The sequence below is a fragment of the Bos taurus genome, chromosome 10 (genome assembly GCF_002263795.3).
Source record: "Bos taurus isolate L1 Dominette 01449 registration number 42190680 breed Hereford chromosome 10, ARS-UCD2.0, whole genome shotgun sequence".
In the NCBI taxonomy this organism is placed as follows: Eukaryota; Metazoa; Chordata; class Mammalia; order Artiodactyla; family Bovidae; genus Bos; species Bos taurus.
Genome location: NC_037337.1, coordinates 28997267 through 29018698, shown reverse-complemented (window position 1 = coordinate 29018698; position 21432 = coordinate 28997267). Strand labels below are relative to the sequence as shown.

At 41.3% G+C, this 21432-nt stretch overlaps 1 protein-coding gene across 1 annotated transcript in view; it reads left to right on the top strand.

The window, feature by feature from the left end:
• Nucleotides 1-21432, top strand: part of RYR3 (ryanodine receptor 3) — a 558656-nt gene that overhangs the window by 267777 nt on the left and 269447 nt on the right. Inside the window, exons 11-12 of the mRNA XM_015473104.3 lie at nt 10328-10501; nt 14411-14532. Coding sequence (XP_015328590.2) covers nt 10328-10501; nt 14411-14532 — 296 coding nt within the window. The remainder of the gene's footprint in view (nt 1-10327; nt 10502-14410; nt 14533-21432) is intronic.

Sequence of the window (21432 nt, the reverse complement as noted above, 5' to 3'; positions counted from 1 at the left end):
GCTGAATTTCCATGGGGATATCTCTGTTTCATAATGAATCAAAAGAGGCCAGTTTTTCAGCACCACCTTCATTGAAGCAGGGGGTCAGACTCCTTTTCCCCTCTCTTATAGTCCTAAAGTTTTTGAAGCAGTGAATCTCTTTGGCTTAGAGGTTTTTCTCCCCTAGTTACCCTGTATCAGATTTAGGCTTTCCTGCACCCATCGTTCAAAGATTAAGAAATGAGAGCTTCCTGGGACTTCCCTGGTAGTTCAGTGGTTAAGACTCCAAGCTTCCAGCACAAAGGCAAGGGGTTGATGCCTGATCAGGGGAAAAGATCCCATATGCTGTGTAGTGTGGCCAAAAAAAAAAGAAGAAAAGAGAGCTTTCTGCCCTAAATTTCCTTCAAGCATCTCCTTCTCTTTGCTTCTCTCTAATGGCGCGTTAGCTCCTTGACTCCATTCAGGTTCTCAGAACACATCTCCATATGTTACTGTCACTTTTATTTTTTTAAGATTCCCCACACAAGGATTTTAAATTCAATTTTATGACCATGGAGTAAAAGATTTTTACCTCCAGGAAATGAGTTAGGGCATTGCAATTGGCTAAAAGGAGCAGCGAAAGAAAACAACAGGAAAGTCCTAAGAGCAGAGAGGAGTCTTCCCATTCTTCCCTGAGAGACACCTTGGATGTGGGATGTGGAGGGAGGGCAGGCAGGGGAAGCCAGGGAGGAGCGGAAGATAAGAGGTGACTCATCGTGGCCTATGACCAAGGAAATGCCTTTCTAAGAATGCCAACTTGGCTTGTCCCCTCTTCGAGCATTCCCTCCTGGTCTTCTCAGCCCTGGACAAACCCCGACTTGGAGACCTTTACCACTGCAGAAAGAGGCTTCTCTTGTGACAGCAGAAAAGTCAGATGGCCTTCCAGGCAGCTGGCAGGATCCTGTTCCAAGGGGACTCTTCCCTTCCATTCCTTTCTTGGCTCAGCCTCACGGAGCATGGCTCGGCGCTGTGCTGCGGCCTCTGTGGGAAGCCAGAAAGGCTCAGAACACCACAGAGAGTCTCCATAACACTCCTTTCACTTGGCACCACTTCCAGCCTATAAGCACAATTTACCCTCAAAAGGCTCGTTGCATATCTCCCCCCGATTCCCATGCACAGGGAGGCCAGCAGCGGATGGCTGAAAGCCGTCGTGGTACCAGGGGCCTGCCCACGTGGCAGGGCTGGACAGAAAGCCGCCCGTGAGTCACATTGTCCTGCGCACTTGGCGATGCACTTGCATTTCATTGGCGTCACGATGTTAGAGGTTTAGATAACTCTCAGTGCAGTGGTATTCAGCCCAGTTACCTTTATTTTAATTTGAAAGAAACTGAAATTAAAATGTCCTAGTCTCCATATCTGATCAAGATAAGGCTGCTTCCCCCAGGAGATCCGGGATTCCTTGGGATATTGTGTGGGCAGGGCATTGGGCATCTTAGCTACGAAGCTGCACAGGAAGGAAGAACATGCAGGAGCCCATAGCTCTGTCACCAGCAATCTGAAGAGCTCCTGGGGAAGAACTCTAGAGATGCCTTGATTTCTCTGGGCCTGCAGACTCCTCCTCGGTAAATGTCTTTTTTTAACTTCTTTTATTTTTGGCTGCAGTGGGTCATCACAGCTATGTGCTGGCTTTCTCTAGTTGCCATGAGCAGAGGGCTACTCTCTAGTTGCCTTGCGGGAGCTTCTCTTGTTGAGGAGCGTGGGCTCGAGGGCTTCAGTAGTTGCAGTGCACTGCTTAGTTGGCCCATGACATGTGAAATCTTCCCGGACCAGGAATCGAACCATATCCCCTACGTTGGCAGGTGGATTCTTATCTACCGGACCACCAGGGAAGTCCTAGTAAATGTCTTTTTACCATTCTTGGCACAGGGCCTCTGCCTTAAATACACTCTCCACTGTGCTTCCCCTCACTTGGGAATAGTGATGTTCCCCAACAGAGGGATTAGTTGGCTTTGGTTTTCAACAGCCGAAAGGTGTTACACTGTCTTTCTAGCTCTCGGCTGTACCAGGTGCTAGGTGATGGAGCAGACAGCAGAAAGTTGTCTGAAACAGTGGCCCAGGTTCTGAAAGGTGGCACAGGGGTTGGGGAAACTCCCCAACTGGGAAGGCTGAGAGGAAGAGATAGTGTGTTCTTTGTGCCTCTGTGAACGAGATTGAGTGGGGGATTATCTGATTATCTGATCTTCTCTGTATGCTGGAGAATCTGAAAAACAAGAGAAGAGACTCCTGGAAGGAGTGCCGTTTAGGCTCCTACATTTCTAGGAGGACATTGGGGAAGCTGGGCTGTGAGTCATTGGCAGTGATGGGCTTCTTACCCCACGTTTCCTGTCAAGTTGTGTTAACCCATGACAGCTATGACTACATGATCAGGGGCCTGGGGACAGCTGCAGGTGCATGTTCACATCCTCAGCAAGATGCCCTTACAAGGAGGATGGCAGGTATCCATGTGAATCTTGTACCCACAGAACAGGACAGGGATATGACTGAGCCTTACTGGGAGGGGTCGAGGTCAAGCATCGGCTGCAGTGTTGCTTGGTTCAAATGGAATCAAACTGTGGGCTCTGAGAAAACTGTGTGACTGAGCAGAAAGGGATCTTGGTCAGAGCTCGCATTCCTCTCCTTCACCAGGAGATCCAAATCAAAGTGGAGGTCTGGGAGCTGTTGAGGGCTCTGAATTACAGCCTTGTACCTGTCCCCTCAGTCTGGAAGGAGTAGGGTGTCAGATAGAGCATGGCTTCCAAGTCACCTAGATCTGGCCTTGACTCCCATCTACCCTCTGTGGGACCTTGAACACAATTCTTATTCTAGCTGCACCTCATTTGAAGTCTGTCGTGAAAGATGCTCTGAGAGCCGACCCCTGGGGACTTCCCTGGCAGTCCCGTGGTTAAGACTTCACTTTCCAGTGCGGAGGGTACGGGGTCGATCTCTAGGCAGGGAGCTAAGATCTCACATGCCTCCAAGCCAAAAACCCAAAAACATTAAACAGAAACAATATTGTAACAAATTGAATGAAGACTTTGAAGAGCCAACCCCTGCCTACCCTTCCGTAATATCTCTGGCCACCAGCTCATGTTTGCCTTGAGCTCTAACATACTAAGTACATACTGTGTTTGAACATGGTATCTTTTCTCACAGCTAAACGTGTAGCTAGAATACCTTTTAACCCTCCATGTACCATAATCAGCAAACTCCTCCTCATTCTTCAGACAAGTGTCAAGTGCCCCTCATGGGAAGAAGGCCTTTCCCTGTAGGGCCCTTTTCGTGACTCCATTATAGCCATCACTCACTTGACTGGAAGCCCCTAAATGACAAGGAGCACACATCCCTCCGCCCGCCTTTTCTGCACCTCTGCACCCCATGCAGTGTGGAGCGTGTAGTAAGTTTGAATATCACTCACCAAAAGGTTATGTAAGTGTGGTCGTACAGCAAAATCCTTTCCATTTTAACCTCCATCCTCTTCACAGAATTTTATAGTCATTGTGTAATCATTTTCAATCACAACACAACTCCGCAAACATTCAAGGAGAGAGATTCATTAATTTGAACATCAAAGTCAAATTTCTGTGAACTTGATTTCGCATCATTTTCCCATGGTCTTGACATTGCAAGGCCATTCCCCAAGGATCATCCGGTAATGTGATTTAATATTTACTCTGGCGCAGCAATGCTGTCTATTTAGATGTCACGTCTCCGAGTCAGTTTATAACACTCACTTCCTTTCAGGGAAGGATGAATTAATAATGTTAAAGCAAGCCTTATTATATGAAGCCATTCACTTTTTAGCTATTTTTTTAATGACTCTACCATAAGTCCAGAATGATTGAGATAGAATCTCAGATTTTGCCTCCTTTATTACAGAAAGCCAGAGAGCTATCACTGTTCTCAATTAGAGGAAATTTTTTTTCAGTGTGTAAAAACAATTCAAATCAGTCAACATTTGTCAAATGTTGCCTGCTATATCCTGAGATCTGTGTTCTTGGCCAAAAATGATGTTTCCTTTAAAAACTGCCCACCGCTCTCTCTACTGTGTGCAGAAAGCATGCTTGTAGACCGGATCCTCTTATACTCTTTAACCTCAGTGGTCCTGTCGGAAACAAGAGGGCAGCTGGGTTCACAGCATATCCCTCTGTGAAATCATGGGCACTGATGTAGTGCTGTTTGCGCATGTCCCCTTGCTTGCTCTGCAAGTTCTCAGTTGGGGAAAGAGAGGGTATGGAGGGAAGGGGAAAGAGCAAAACATGGACCTTGAGATTCAGTCGTCGCCAGACCACACCACTTCCTGCAGTTTCAGTTTTTTTTTTTTTAAGTATTTATTTTTGGTTGTGCTGGGTCTTCATTGCCGCGCATGGGCTTCCCATTGTGGTGGCTTCTCTTCTTGCAGCGTACAGGCTCTAGGCACACGGGCTTGAGTAGTTGCAGCACTTGGGCTCAGTGGTTGCGGTGCCCGGGCTCTAGAGCACAGACTCAGTAGTTGTGGCACATGGGCTTAGTTGGTCCATGGCATGTGGGATCTTCGCAGATCAGGGATCAAACTCATGTTCCCTGCATTGGCAGGCGGATTCTTAACCACTGGACTGCCAGGGAAGTCCCTGCAGTTCAATTTTAAATAAAATCTACAAAGCATTTAAAAAATTTAAACTGACAATTTCCCAAGTCTTAATTGTTTCAAGTGGGCCAGACAGAGAGGTAGTCAAGAAGAGCCTTGAGCTTTGGAGTAGAAGAAACCTGGGTTTGAATCCTGGCTCTGCCTTTGCTGTTTAGCCTTCCTGTCCCTGATTGTAAAAGCGAAACAAACAAACAAAAAACAGGAGTGAAGAAGTGTGTCTTGAAGGACTCTTGTGAGACCAGGAAGATGACCTAAGAGACTGTTTCCTTATCCATGAAATGGCAGGAGTGCTGCTTACCTGAAGGTGATTGTGTAGAGAGGGACTGACGAGAAAAAGGGAGGAAAGAGCCCAGCACAGTGACCTGCTCAGGACATGCACCTTCCCTGATGAGACAGACAAGCCCGCTCCCCTAGCATGCTGGAAACAGCGGAGGGCTGCCCTTGGCCTCCCACCAGCAGAGGCTCTGCAGCCAGCCTTGGGGCCAGTCAGGCTCCTAGCAGTGTCCTGCAGTGTGCGATTTTTTTAAGGCCATTCTAAGACATCCCACTCGAAATCATAAGCTCAAAGGGGGACTGTATTCATGGCAAAGTGACTCTAAAGGTAATTTCTGAAAGTTAGTCCTGGGAGTTTTAGGAAGCAGTGATCTAACCAGCACAGTATTGGTGGCTGACCCCAGCATCCATGAATGAGGTCCATCTTCCCATGTTTCCTTTTTCTCTGAATCTTTTTTGGTTGCTTCCTGTCTGTGGAAAGCTACTTTCTTGTCCTCTGTGGACATAGGTGGCTTAAATATGTCAAGTTCAACAAATTCCTGTCTAAGTAATAAGCATGAATTAGAACCTGCTGCTGCTAAGTCACTTCAGTCGTGTCCAACTCTGTGCGACTCCATAGACGGCAGCCCACCAGGCTCCCCCGTCCCTGGGATTCTCCAGGCAAGAACGCTGGAGTGAGTTGCCATTTCCTTCTCCAATGCATGAAAGTGAAAAGTGAAAGTGAAGTCGCTCAGTCATGTCCGACTCTCTGCGACCCCATGGACTGCAGCCTACCAGGCTCCTCCGTCCATGGGATTTTCCAGGCAAGAGTACTGGAGTGGGGTGCCATCACCTTCTCCGGAATTAGGACCTACTCTGTTCCAAATATCATGCTCGATTTCTATTACCATGGCAAAAACTGGTCTGTCTCTGTGTCTTCATTTCTTTTCAACCCATCATTCACCTTGTGGCTGGAACAATTGTTCTAAGATACAACCCTTGTGTTTTCCCCGCTTAAAATTCTCGGTGGATTCCCAGTACCTGCAATAGCTTTTCCCTAGAGGTGTTCCAAACAATGATTTATGAAAAAGATTTAAAATGCTTATGTGAAACAGTTGAATAGGTTGTTTTGGTTCCTTTTGTTCTTCTTTGTTTTTTACTGTAAGACTCATAACAATCTAGTTTATACTATCCTAACATTCCCTTTACCTCCTGAAAGAAAATACGGTACTGTCGGAAGTCCTCTTTTCCCACAGAAAGTCTGCAAATGGCGTGAGTTTGGGAAACATGCACCTGTAGGAGAAAGTCAGTCCTTGTTCAGGTCTTTTCTGGACTTCGTCACTCTTCCTGCCACACTACTCCTACCTTCCTACAGTGTTGTCCCCTTCCATATTCCTCATCTCTCCTCTTTCCCCTATCCATGCTCACATCAAGCAGAAATTGGTATAAAAGCATCCTGAAGTCCCCAGGCATGGTGAATTTTTCTCTCTTCCAAATTCCAGTTGCACCTTCAGTATGAACTCCATCACTTTGTTGTCATTAGTGGTTGGTGTGTGGGACTCCTAAAGCTTATACGTTAGAACCCAGAGTTATTTTTCATAAAATAATAACATATTTTCAACTTCTTTGTAACAGCATCCTAATACCTAAAACATTAATATAACCAATGCTTAACTGTGCTGATGGTTACCATTCCAAAAATTATGTTCACATGACCAACAGGCTTTGGATTTACACTTGGTTTTGCATTCCCTTTCATTACTTACAAGCTACAGGGCTTTGAACAAATTGCTCCAACTCTACAAGCCTCAGTTTTATCATCTATAAAGTAGGAGAAATAAAAACAGCAGGTCCAGTGAAAGGTTTAGAGAAAATGTTTTTAAAATGTCATGTATAACACATATCACTATGTAGGCCCTTGGTAAATTCATGATGGTGTTGTTATTATAAAGTACTTGGCAAAAATGCTTTGCTCAAAGTAGGCATTAAATAAACACTCATTCCAGTTACCTTTCTTGTCTCAGAAATTTTAAATCAATCTGGAGAGCAGCAACTTACCATCTAAACTAAATACATGTTTATGTGACAATTATTATGTGGTCACAACCATTTCCTTATAAACTCTCAGTGGAGACAAGGGATAATGATGATTATTCCTCTTCAAAACTTTGTTAGGGCCAAGTAACTTGTTCCTTCTCAGAATCCACTCATCATCTAAGATATGAAAGGTTGGTGCAGATACACAGATAAATTGATGCCCACTGACCAATAAAACAAAAACAAATTATTTGCAGCCTAGCAGAGCTTAGTGTGAAATGTAAAGACCAACAAACCTCAGTCTTGCCCTTGGAGAATTTCCAACCAGGCAGAGGACAGGAAGTCTACCAGCAAAAGATTCCTATCACAGAAGATGGTAAAGAGCCTTGAGAGAGAGTAAGGGAGGTGCCGTGAAATCAGAGGACATGCACAGTTGGATCTGGGAAAGGCTGATGGATAAGATGTAAAAATTCAGAGATAAAGTAGAGGCCTTCCAAGCAAGGAGTGTAATGTCAGTAGAAGCCCTGAGGGAGGGAATACTTGGTATAGCACACAAACATAATCCAGTTTGGTTAAAGCATGTGGCATATAAGAACTTTAGAGGTGAGAATTATATTCTGTAGGAATCAGGGAGTTACTGAAGGGAGTGATCAAAAGACCCCTATCATATGGGAAGGTTCCCATAGGAAGATTCAATAGAGGAAGGTTCCAGCCATAGAGTAAATACATCTGGGCCACATTCAAATGAAGACAGAGGGTAGAGCATTAGTTCATGACTTGAGTCGGAAGCTCACCCACCTGTGGCCAGCCAAGTCCAGCTTCTCTGCCTCAGGACACTCTCATTTCTTTAAGCTGTGTCATTGTTGTGTAGTTTTGGGTAGAGTTGGCTTTAGTGTTGGGTTGTTTCTATGTTTTGGTTTTCATTTTTGTTGCTCTTGTTTTTCTTTAAATTAGAAGCAGTCCCAACAATGCTGGCCATAGAACTTTGGGAGTTGATGCTGTTTTGCAAAAGCAAAGACACAGAGAGACAGTCCATTCTATTATCAATAATGATCCATTTATTTTAGAGACTCTAAAAAAACAAATCTTAGTATTTATTTTATTTTGGCAAAGTCATATTTAAATTAATGACAAGTGATAAAACAAGTGAAATTATAGTCATTCATCATTGGGGAATATGTGCTATTTTAACTATGACCTCTTGGTAATCACCATAATTATTCATATTTAACAGTTGTAGTGTATAATATGTTTACTTTGCTGCATTGTCTTTGGTTAGGAAATAAGCTAGAGATGAAACCTTTGGCATATTTTAATTACATCTATTGGTTTGAGTGTCTGTACCACTATGGACATTTTTGAAATGAAAATGAAGTATCCAGTATTTTATAGAATAAATGCATTCTTGACCACTTGCCTGTGGATAAATCCTTAAATATCAAATTCTGTTTTCCCATTGACTATGTTATAAAATCAGAAATATTTTCCTTTGGAAATGTTCATTTTGAGAAATGTCATTTTGAACAATCCAACCAGTGCTTCAACATATGCTTAAAATAAGAATGTTCTTGTAGTGTATTAATATTGCTCAAAATGATCCTATAAATGTGTGCAGAATAACTAATTTTGCTTTCTTGAGGGTTTGAAGGAAAGAAATAAGAGCTGAAATGAAAAAAATATACATTTGAAAGAAAAATGACTCAGTTGTATACATTTGTTCCTTCAACATATGTTTGTTAAATAATTGATAGGTGCTGGATTCTCTGCATTGTTGTTCCATCGCTAAGTCGTGTCTGACTCTTTGTGACCCCATGGACTGCAGCTCTTCATTAGGAATCCAAAACTAACAATCATCTGGCCCAAACCCTTCATTCTCATAGCCTGGCAAAAGGAAACATCATATAAACAAGCATATTTACATTATAGTCTGTTAAGTCCTCAATAGAGGGATGAGACTCTGCTGGAGAAATACAGCAGGAGAAACTAACTCTGCCTTCACAAAGAAGGTGACACCTGAGCAGGGTATTGAGGATGAGTAGGAGCTGGGGCCATGGGACGGGCATGGTCTCTGGAATCAGACTTCCTGGTTTAACTCTTCCTCTTTCACTGCTTCTTGAGTGACTGTGGACAAGCTGTTTCTTTGTTCCTTCATTTGCTCCTCTGTAAAACTGGAATATTTGTAGCTACATCTGAGGCCATTATGAAGAGCTGGCATACGTAACAGACTTAGAACACTGCCTTGCACATGCAAAGAGCTCAATGCCTATGTTCCTGTTGTTCCATCATTAAGAATGAGAGTAAGGTTGGCACAAGCAGAGGAAACAGCATGCTGCATTTTTATTCCATGAAAAATTTAAAATATGCCCAGCAATTTAACACAAGATGTAGAGAAGAAATGGAAATAGGATAGGGCCATTCAGAGGCCCTGATTAATGAGGAGGGGGACAGAGTTACCAGACTACTTCTTGACTCACTTTGACAGGCATCTTAGGTGTGCCTAGATTTCTCCATAGGGAAATGGTCAACGAGCATTTATTCTATGAAACAATGGATACTTGATGCACAAAGGGAGGATGCATACCTGGTACACAGAAATTCCCTCTTCTGTACTAGCAATGAGTTTTGTGAAACAGTGGCAATTGAAGAATGAAATCCACTGACTGCAACATACAACTGAGGCCATAGGAACTAATATTGGGCTTCCCTGGTGTGTCAGTGGCTAAGACTCCATGCTCCCAATGCAGGAGGCCCCGGGTTCAATCCCTAGTCAGGAAACTAGATCCCATATGCCCCAATGAAGATCAAAGGTCCCACATGTGGAACTAAGACCCAGCACAGCCAAATAAATATTAAAAAAAAAACTAAAAAATATAAAATAAACTAATACAACAATTACTGCATTAGACGTAAGGCACAGTAGCCCCCTACCTTCTGCAAGAGTCTGTTTCCTCTGCTGATTTCTATAAAAGATATTTATATGATTTTAACAGATATATTTAAAGCCCCAAATGAAGGCTTTTATATAACTATTAAAATTATCAAAGGTACAACTTGCTGAAAATAAGTTATTTGGCCATTAAGGGTGAGTTATTATCTAAGTCAGGATGAGGAAAAGTAAAAAAAACATAATGGGGAATTATATAAAACCAGAACCAAAGAGAGACACTATAGGCTGCCTCCATTTCCCATGGATATAAATAATCACTAAAGTAGCCAAAACATGAAATCCATTGATTTTACAATTAGCAGCAGATAAGGGAAGCAAGCCTTTCTAAAATCCTGGCATGGACAGGCGTATCATGATTTTTGTGGTAATCGGTTCCTTGGCTTACAAATTCTGCACCAGTGACCTGTTTTATACATTGCATTTCTATTTAATCAGACATGCCTACGTTTGTTTCATTTTCTGTGAAATAGGAAATCAAGGAGAAATTGGATTCCAGTCACAAGCGAGATATAGAAGGCATGGGAGTCCCAGAAATCAAGTATGGAGACTCTGTCTGCTTTGTCCAACATATAGCCAGTGGTCTGTGGGTGACCTACAAAGCACAAGATGCCAAGACATCCCGCCTGGGACCTCTGAAAAGAAAGGTGAGGGGTCAGAAAGGCTGAAGCAACTAGGCATGAGAAGTGATTGTGGAAATAAGGTGGGCATGATGGATTTTTACTACTCAGCTTCCCAGATGGCTCAGTGGCAAAGAATCAGCCTGCCAATGCAGGTGTGGGTTGGATCCCTAGGTCAGGAAGATCCCCTGGAGAAGGAAATGACAACCCACTCCAGTATTTTTGCCTCTAGAATTCCATGGACAGAAGAGACTGGCAGGCTACAAGTCCAAGGGGTCACAAAAGAGTTGGACACAGCAACTAAGCAAAAATTCTTACTATTCTGAAGAATTATTTCTGTAACAGAGTGTGTAGCCTAGTGTGGTTACTTTGACTTCATATTCAGTGTGAAAAAGAAAAAGTTAAATAGATGACAAATCTGTGAAGAGGGGATACAATACGATCCTTGTGCTCTAGAACCTGTACTAAATGACTTTTGGTAGAATGCTATTTGGGGATTATCCACATCATTTCTCCTTTCATTTAAGTGGATAATTGAGTTACTATGCAGTTTTCATAATATACAGACTAAACAGAATCCCTACAGAGAGATGCAGATTGCATGATAACAAGCACACAGGAACCAACATGCAGAAAGATGAGATACTGTTGAATGATACCGTATCCACAGAGAATGGATCCAGGTCTCAGAGATCTGTTACAGCCTGTGACAGTGGGAAATCCAGCTTGAATACACAGAACATCTTTTTTTTTTTCCAGAAAGTCAACTGCCATAGTAGGGTTTCTTTTGATAGGAATCAGGAAACAGATGCTCAAGTCATGCTTTAAAAAAAAAGCCCTTACAAAGCACAGGTTTGGATAGGCAAGGAGGCCCATGATAAGGTTCTAGGAAACATTGTACAATGTAGTTTGTGTAGGTCAGCCTAATATGGAGATGATGAAAATTTTCCCAGAATGCTGGTTATTGTAAGAAAGGAGGTTGGGGGGAACCCATAAGGTAATAGCTTATTTTTGTGCAAAGTAAAATTTACGAGGAAAGGGGAAAATTATGAAAAGGAGATAGAAAATAGAACACGAGGCCACAGAGACTCGCTTGTAGAAAACAGAATACGAGACCACAAAGACTGCTTGTAGGAGCCCAGAGCTTCCTCTGCCAACAATTGTAAAGGCTGGACTAAACATGGAAACATTGGAAGACTTCAACAGCAAGACACCCAGGACGTGAGTGCTGAAGATCCCACTAGAATGGAAGTGCACTAAAGTGAGTTCCTCCTGTATCACCACTTTGCCCTCAGTGTCTTGCTGAGATACCACACAAGAAATGGGATCGCCTGTTAGTTCTGTGGGTTGGAGAGCCATAATTGTGGTAAGGTCAGCCGAGGTTTCTGAGACTTAAGGGACCATATTCCAGAGTGGAGGAAGCCACAGAAGCATGAACTTGAAATTCCAAATGCGGTTTCTCCTAGTATCTTAAGCAGACCAGGAATAGGGTATAAAGCTAAGATGGCAAACAGAAAATGATATTTCTCTATGGTGGAGAAGAGCAAAGCAGAGATGTGAACAGTGTGACGGTGCTAGGGAGACAGAGGCTGGAGTACAAAGTCCCTCGGGCTGGAATGGCCTTGAAAATACAGTGGACTTTCAATTGAATTCCAAATAAGGGCTATACCCCAGGAGTAAGGGCAAATGGAAAATAGATGCCAAAACCTGATCATCTACCCTAACAGCCTATCAGAAGAAAATGCAATCCTCTGAAGAGTATGATAATATCATCCAGAGTTTCCACAATTTTTCACACCTACTAAGATAAAGATGATATTGAAAGAGAGTAGAATTTGTGGATCTGGGCTCTAACTCTGGGTAGGTGGGGACGCACTTGAAGGACCCTGTCAACTAGGGGAGACCCCAGTTTATGATGTTGGTTTATTGTGCCTCTCCCTGCCTTTTTCTTCTGGGACCATAGTCCGTAGGTCCATCTAACTGCTGGAATGTGGATTTGGGAGATGCTTTCAGAAACTCTCTCTAATGATGCCCTAATGCTAAGCCTTTGTCAGGGCTTCCCAGCTCCATTTCCTGAAGAACAAGTTAAGTTCTCCTCTAACAATACAAAGGATGTCCAATCTTGTTAATTGGTTTATGAAACAAAATAGGAATTTAGAAAAACCAGTGGGAAATAGACATAGTGAGAAACCTGATGAATGGTAGCCACCTTTAAGGAAGCACCCTCTTTCCATTGCCATCTTGGGCTTCTGCTTTCTGCTGTCAGTAATGGAATTCCTCCAGGAAAGAAAAAAGGACCTTAGGACGTGAGCTGCAGCAATCAATAGGACACATCATAACAACGTTCTAACAGCTGCATTTCCCCCATTTCTCATTACATTCTTGTTTGACTGGCCGGTTTGAATGTGTTATCTGAACAAGCAAAACATAAGGAGGTGGGTCTTTAGGGACCCAAAAGCTGGGACTAAGGCCAGAGTAAACCTAGTGAGATGTATTGCCAAATCTAAATGCAACACTGATAAGCAGTTGCTGGGAATCTCAAAGTAATGTTTTGAAAGAGTTGGTGAATCCAATAGTAAGGGCATCCTTTGCTAATGCTTAAGCTACGGTATATAGATGAGATGCAGGTCTCTTCAAAAATGAACATAAATTTATGCAAGCCAGCATGCTTCTTCCTGGGTGAATTCATTAAATGAGGGTGCATTTTCAGAAGAATACAAATGAGAGATTTTCACCTGGAAATGAGGAAATAGGTTGTTTATTTGTGCTAAAAATGAGAGATACCAAAAACCCTTATTCTAAAGATATTTTTTGGAGCCACATGTTTTGTTTAATTGACATATAAACTGACTGATTCCCACCCCACTTCCCTAGGACCTACAGATGGTCTCACTTCACTTACTCACATCAAGAGGAAACCATGCCAGGAAGTTGAATCAGAATTTGACCCTGACCTGAATCAGGGTCAAACCATCCCAGTTAATAACCACACATATTTGGTTGGCCCTTTCAAGAGAAAAAACAAAGCACTGACCTCCACACCAAAAGCTGCTAGCCCCATCTTAAAAAAAAAAAACAACAACAATGTATCATGATGTCATTTGTGAGCAATAAGTATACTTAACTTCCTAACAACTGATTTGAGATCAGTAATATGCTGTCCCTTAAAACAAATATTCATTGAATACCTTTTATATTGTAGGTAACATGCTAAATGACTGACATGTAAATCGTCTAGTCTTCCAAACAAACCACTAAAATAAGTCCTCCTGCAGATGGTGAAGTCAGAGCAGAGAGAGGTTAAATAATTTGCTGAAAGTCACACTGCTGAGAAGTGACCTAGAGGGATTAGAAGTCAGGTTGGCTGGTACCTAAGCCCATGCTTTCAAACCCCCTCTCTAGCTCCATGAGAAGCAAACCACTGTCTCAAGCTGCTTCCCTGGTTCCAGTCAACTAACCCAGTGTGGCCATCATCCTTCAGGAGAGAAAGCCACACCTCATCCCAGTAGAAAGTTTTAGAGGATTTTACTTTAATTTGTCTTTCCACTTCCTTGGTTTATCTCTGGAGAAAAAGGCTCTGAATATAGTGATTTTTCTCATTTCCAGAGATAAGTTTTTGTGTTCATTTTAAGAGAAAAATCTATCATAAAACTTGTTTTCACCCATTCAAATTGGCCATACCGGCCCAAGGAATTTATTGTAACTCAAACCATAGTGGCACATAAAATTTCATTTTCATCAAAGCACTGTGTCTCAGGAATGAATCATATATCAGTAATAGGGTATATGGACAAAATAACTTTGTTAATGTCCCACTTTCAAAATGAACACAGGGGAACTTGGTCCATTGAAGGAATACAAGGGATGAGGAAAATACTGCAAAAAACATTGACTGTCCAATGTAACCTGGCCCTGGTGTCCTTGGCCCCGGGATAGGTCATACTCCATCAGGAAGGCCACATGGATGATGGATTAACCCTGCAGAGATGCCAGCGTGAGGAGTCCCAGGCTGCTCGGATCATCCGGAACACGACCGCCTTATTCAGCCAGTTTGTAAGGTACGTGAGCTCCTTCTTTTTCTCTACTTGTTGGTTTCTATTTTGCAGCCATCCGATCCCACAGACCACCCCCTTTTAATACTATGGATTTTCAGGAAATAATTATGTACCAGCGAAGAGTTCTACCAGAAAGAGCTTGGGATTGAAACTTATTTCCCACTAGGCGAGCTCCTACCAGCTTCACTCTTGGCCCAACAAATGCCCAAGACTCTTCAGTTGGTGTCATTAGTTGGCATTCAGGTTGGCGCCATAAACAGCCAAGGTCTTCTTATGAAAATTAAATGGAAAGAGATGGAGTGCTGTAAGTCCCCTTTGTATTAGCGCATGAACAGGAGAGGAGAGAGAAAAAAAAATGGATCTACAACCTCTGTGCTATTTAGAAAGGTTTTCTACATCTTTCAAAATTGTTGCTATGGTTTGGACACGAGAAGATTTGCATGGAATGCTTGGGTCACCCACCTACGACTGGGACTTAAATGGGGAAAGTAACTTAACTACCTACTTGGATCGTAATCCTTCCAGCCTCAACAGTGCTGCTAAAATAGAATTCTGGATTGTATTCACCAATTACCACACACACACACACACACACACACAAAAACAGATTCTGTTGTAAACAGTGCAGTGTTGCAAGCCATCCTTCTCTCATAGGAAAATCTCTCTAAAGCCTAAAGGATTTCAATTGCATTTGTGGATCTGCATGAAATGAGAAAAACCTTTGTTAAGGTCCCACTATACCTTTATTTTCCTTCCTGTTGAGTCACTGTGATCCAAGGGATATGTATTAGTTAGGATACAGGCTAAGCTGCTATTGTGGTTCAGAATAAACTTATTTCTTTTTCAAGTAATAGTATAGGGGAGGCAAGTGGTTTAGGGAAAACAGACCATCCTGCTACTGGGACAGTTTCCTTCTGTCTTGCTGCTTTGAAATCTCTGTAGGTTCTTAAAGTATGTCCAGTCCAGCAGCATCACCTGGGAACTTGTCAAAAATACATATTCTTGGGGTTTATCCCAGATAGACCTAATCAGACACCTAAGAGTGGTGCCTCAGAAAAGTTGAGTTTTGATGGGTCCTCCAGTTGATGCCGATGCATGCTAAAGTTTACAAACTACTGCCCTGGAATAAAGGTACCTGCCCTTGGCCAGGTATTAGATTCATCTGGGAAGCTTTTAACATCCTGATGCCAAAGTAGCATCTTCAATCAATTACATCAGAATCTCTGGAAAGTGAAAGTGAAGTCACTCAGTCGTATCCGACTCTTTGCGACCCCTGGACTGTAGCCTTCCAGGCTCCTCCGTCCATGGAATTTTCCAGGCAAGAATACTGGAGTGGGTTGCCATTTCCTTCTCCAGGAGATCTTCCTGACCCAGGGGTTGAACCCAGGTCTCCTGCCTTGTAGGCAAACGCTTTACTGTCTGAGCCTCAGAATCTCTGAGGTGGGGTCCAAACACAAGAGCCCCCTGGATAATTCTAATACTCAGTCACAGTTGAGAACCAACTGTCCTGGTATGTATTCTTCAACCGTGTGATTAAAAATAGTGTACTAGCACCATGTCTGAGGTCTGACCTGAAAAGATGAGAGAGGAAATAGAGGGCAAGCCATTTATTTTTTTTAAAAATATAACCCAGAAGTAGATCGCCTTATCTTATACTCTGTTAGCTAACACTAGTCACATGGCCACACCTAGCTAAAGAAGGCTGAGAAATATCTCTGGTGGGTTACAACCAGAGTGTCTTGATACTAATTGAAGGAAGAAAAGCAGATGGTAGGGGTATTCTTGCCACAAGGTGGGACTGAGGCCTGAAAATCAATTATCTTTGCCTGATTTTGACTCTGCCACTGGTTTCCCATGATTCTTGAGCAAAATATATCCTCCTTTCCATTCTGCATTACATCCGAATTGCTCCCCTTCTTCACAGAAAGAGTGTAAGATTGAATGGCTTGGTATAGGTAGAAAAAATTAGCTACATGCATACATGAATTTTGCATGTAGTCTCTACTAGACCACAACCATTACTATAGGGAGTGGATAGTTTTATCTAATTCTCAATTCTCTCAACTTCTGCCCTTATATCTTTCTTAAGTCAAGGCCCCTAATTCACACATTTACAAAAATTAATTCAAAATGGATTAAAGACATTATTGTAAAACTTAAAATTATAAAACCTGTATGAGAAAACATAGGCTCAAATCATCATGACCTTGAGTTCAGCAATCTTTTATTCAATATCATACCAAAAACAAAACCTACAGAAGAAAAATTAGGTAAATTGGACTTCATCAAAATCAAAATCTTTTTTACTGTGAAGGGCACCATGGAGAAAGTGAAAAAACAATTCATGAATATTTGCAAATCATAGATCTGATAAGGGAATTGTATCTAGAATAAAGAAATCTCACATCCCAACATTAAAAAGACAAATAGACCAACTGAAAAATGGATGAAGGATCTAAACAGACATTTCTCCAAAGATGATATACAAATGACCATAAGCATATGAAAAGATGTTCAATACTATCAGCCATCAGAAAAAATTAAATCAGAACCACAATGAGATAATCCTTCGTTCTCACTAGGATGGCTATAATAAAAAAGGGCTATCAATTAGAAATGTGGGGCAGGATGTGGAGAAATTGAACCTACACTGCTGGGGGAATGTAAAATGTTGTAGTCACTATGGAATACAGTCTGGGAATTCCTCAAAATTTTAAGCATAGAGTTACCAGATGACTCAGCAATTTCATTCCTCAGTATGTGCCCAAGAGATGTTAAATATTGATCAGTTGCTCAACCATGTCCAGCGTCATGCCAGGTTTCCCTGTCCTTCACCATCTCCCAGAGTTTGCTCAAACCCATGTCCATCGAGTTGGTGGTGCCATCCAATGACTTCATCCACTGTCATTCCCTTCTCTTCCTGCCTTTGATCCTTCCCAGCATCAGGGTCTTTTCCAATGAGTCTGTTCTTCACATCAAGTGGCCAAAGTATTGGAACTTCAGTTTTAGCATTAGTCCTTCCAATGAATATTTAGAACTGATTTCCTTTAGGATTGACTGGTTTGAACTCCTTGCAGTCCAAGAGACTCAAGAATCTTCTCCAGCACCACAGTTCAAAAGCATCAGTTCTCCAGTGCCCAGCCTTCTTTATGGTCCAACTCTCACATCCATACATGACTACTGGAAAAACCATAGCTTTGACTAGACGGACCTTTGTCAGCAAAGTAATATCTCTGCATTTTAATATACTGTCTAGGTTTGTGATAGCTTTTCTTCCAGGGAACACGTGTCTTTTAATTTCATGGCTGCCGTCACCATCTGCAGTGGTTTTGGAGCCCAAGGAAATAAAGTCTCTTACTGTTTCCATTGTTTGCCCATCTATTTGCCATGAAGTGATCAGACCAGATGCCATGATCTTTGTTTTCTGAATGTTGAGTTTTAAGCCAGCTTTTTCACCTTCCTGTTTTACCTTCATCAAGAGGCTATTTAGTTCTCTTCATTTTCTGCCATAAGGGTGGTATCATCTGCATATCCGAGGTTATTGATATTTCTCCCCATAATCTTCATTCCAGCTTGTGCTTCATCCAGCCCGGCATTTCTCATGATGGACTCTGCATATAAGTTAAATAAGCAGGGGGACAATATACAGCCTCGACATACTCATTTCCCAATTTTGAACCAGTGCATTGTTCCATGTCCAGTTCTAACTATTGCTTCTTGACCTGCATACAGGTTTCTCAGAAGGCAGGTAAGGTAGTCTGGTATTCCCATCTCCTTAAGAATTTTCCATGGTTTATCATGATCCACACAGTCAAAGGCTTTAACATAGTCAATGAAGCAGAAGTAGATGATTTTCTGGAATTCTCTTGCTTTTTTGATTATCCAATGGATGTTGGCAATTTGACCTCTGGTTCCTCTGCCTTTTCTAAATCCAGCTTGAACATCTGGAACCTCTTGGTTCATGTACTGTTGAAGCCTGACTTGGAGAATTTTAAGCATTACTTTGCATGTATGATGAGTGCAGTTGTGCAGTAGTTTGAACATTCTTTGACATTGCCTTTCTTTGGGATTGGAGTGAAAACCGACCTTTTCCTGTCCTGTGGCCACTGCTGAGTTTTCCAAATTTGCTGGCATATTGAGTGCAAGAGTTTAACAGCATCGTCTTTTAGGACTTGAAATAGCTCAGCTGGAATTCTATCACTTCCACTAGCTTTGTTCATAGTGATGCTTCGGAAGGCCCACTTGACTTCAAACTCCAGGATGTCTGGCTCTAGGTGAGTGATCACACCATCATGGTTATCTTTAAGATCTTTTTTGTTTAGTCCTTCTGTGTATTCTTGCCACCTCTTCTTAATATCTTCTGCTTCTGTTAGGTCCGTACCATTTCTGCCCTTTATTATGCCCATCTTTGTATGAAATATTCCCTTGGTATCTCTATCTTTCTTGAAGAGCTCTCTAGTCTTTCTCATTCTATTGTTTTCCTCTATTTCCTAGTATTGATCACTTAGAAAGGCTTTCTTATCTCTCCTTGCTGTCCTTTGGAATTCTGCATTCAGATGTGTATATTTTTCCTTTTCTCTTTTGCCTTTCGCTTCTCTTCTTTTCTCAGCTATTTGTAAGGCCTCCTCAGATAACCAAACAAAAACTTGTACACAAATGTTCGAAGCAGCATTACTCATAATAGACAAAAAGTGATAGCAATGTAAATGTCTATCAACTGATGAATGAATAAATAAAAGGTGCTATATCCATATACCAGAATATTATATGTCTGTAAAAAGGTATGAAGTTCTAACACACACTACAACATAAATGAACCTTGTAAACATGCTCAGTGAAAAAAAGCCAGTCGCAAAAGACTACATATTGTATTACTGCATTTATATGAAATATCTGAAATAGACAAATCTGTAGAAACAAAGTACATCTGGGAATGGTATGATAGCAGGTGATAAGGGGGATGGGATTTGAGGAAAAGCTGATGAAAAATTCTAAAATTGACTTAGGTCATGGTTGCACAACTCTGTAAATATACTTAAAACAATTCAATTGTACCGTTTGAATAGATTATGGTATAATACATGAACTATATTTCAATAAAGCTGTTATTTTTAAAAATTCAGTGGGAGTTACATGCCTAACAATGGGAAAATTATTTTTAAACAGCTTTATTGGGTTATAATTTGCATATCATAAAATCCATCCCTTTAAGTGTACAACTCAGTGAATTTTAATAAATGTATACAGCTGTACAGCCATTATTACTATTCAGTTTTAGAACACTTTCATCACCCCAAAAGGATTCCTTATGCCTATTGCAGTTTATACTAGTTACCACTCCCGGCCCCAGGCAACCAATCATCTGCTTCTCTCACATTTTAATGCATTAAATTGATAAACCATACAATATGTGGTCTGTTGAATCTGGCCTTTACATTTAGCATTACGTTTTTGAGGTTCATCCCTATTGCAATATGTAATGGTGTTCTGTTCCTTCTTATTGCTAAAAAGTATTTCTGTGAGTATGTTTTAAATACGTATTACATATATAAATTGTACACACATACATACACAAAAGGTATGCTGCTGCTGCTAAGTCGCTTCAGTCGTGTCCGACTCTGTGCAACCCCATAGACGACAGCCCACCAGGCTCCCCCGTCCCTGGGATTCTCCAGGCAAGAACACTGGAGTGGGTTGCCATTTCCTTCTCCAATGCATGAAAGTGAAAAGTGAAAGTGAAGTCGCTCAGTCATGTCCGACCCTCAGCGACCCCATGGACTGCAGCCTTCCAGGCTCCTCCATCCATGGGACTTTCCAGGCAAGCGTACTGGAGTTGGTGCCATCGCCTTCTCTGACAAAAACATATACATGTATGTGTATATATATATGATTGTGTGTGTGTGTGTGTGTGTGTGTATATATATATGGAGAGAGAGAGATACACAAGTATACTCATCTCACATACTAAAACATGTTTATAGTAAAATAGCACTATCTTGATTAATATACCTTTATAATTATTAAAATCAGATAGAGTCCTCCTACAATGTTGTACTTTTTTTGATATTATTTTAATCCTTTGCATTCCCATATAAATTTAAGGGTGAATTTATCCATTTTTGTAAGAAAGCCTGCAGGGATTTTGATAGATATTGCAAAGGATCTACACATCAATTTTGGGAAACTTTTATCTTAATAAATCTTTCAGTCCATAAACACAGAATGTCTGTCCATTCATTTATTCTTCTTGGATTCCTTTCAACACGATATTAGAATTTCCAGTATGTAAATCTTACACTTTTTTTATGAAACCTATACAGTATTTATTTTTGATGCAACTACAAATGGAGGTGTTTTCTTAATTTCATTCATTTTTTTCTTAATTTCATTTCAGATTGTTCACTGCTGGTGTCTATAAATACTGACATGGAGAAACTGAGTTTTTAACATGTCAGCCATGTATCCTATGACCTAGATGAAATTTTTTATTATAGCGAGGGTATTTTTTGGTGTGGATTCTTTAGAATTTTCTACATACAGGATCGTGTCATCTGTGAATAAAAGGAGTGGTTTTTTCCTTTCCAATAAGAATGAATGCCCTTCATTTCTATTTTATTTTGCATGATTGCCCTGGATAGAACATCTACTACAATATGAAATAAAGTAGAGAGAACAGACATCCTTGTCTTGTTCTTGATCTTAGTGGGAAAACATTTGGTCTTTGACTATTAAGTTTGGTACTTACTTGCAGAATTTTCGTAGATGTCTTTTGTCAAGTTGAGGAAGTTCTCTTCTACTTCTAGCTTGATGAGAGCTTTTTATATTGAATGAATGTTAGTTAGATTTTGTCAAATTGTTTCTGTCTATTGAGTTGATGGTGTGGTTTTGTCCTTTATTTATATA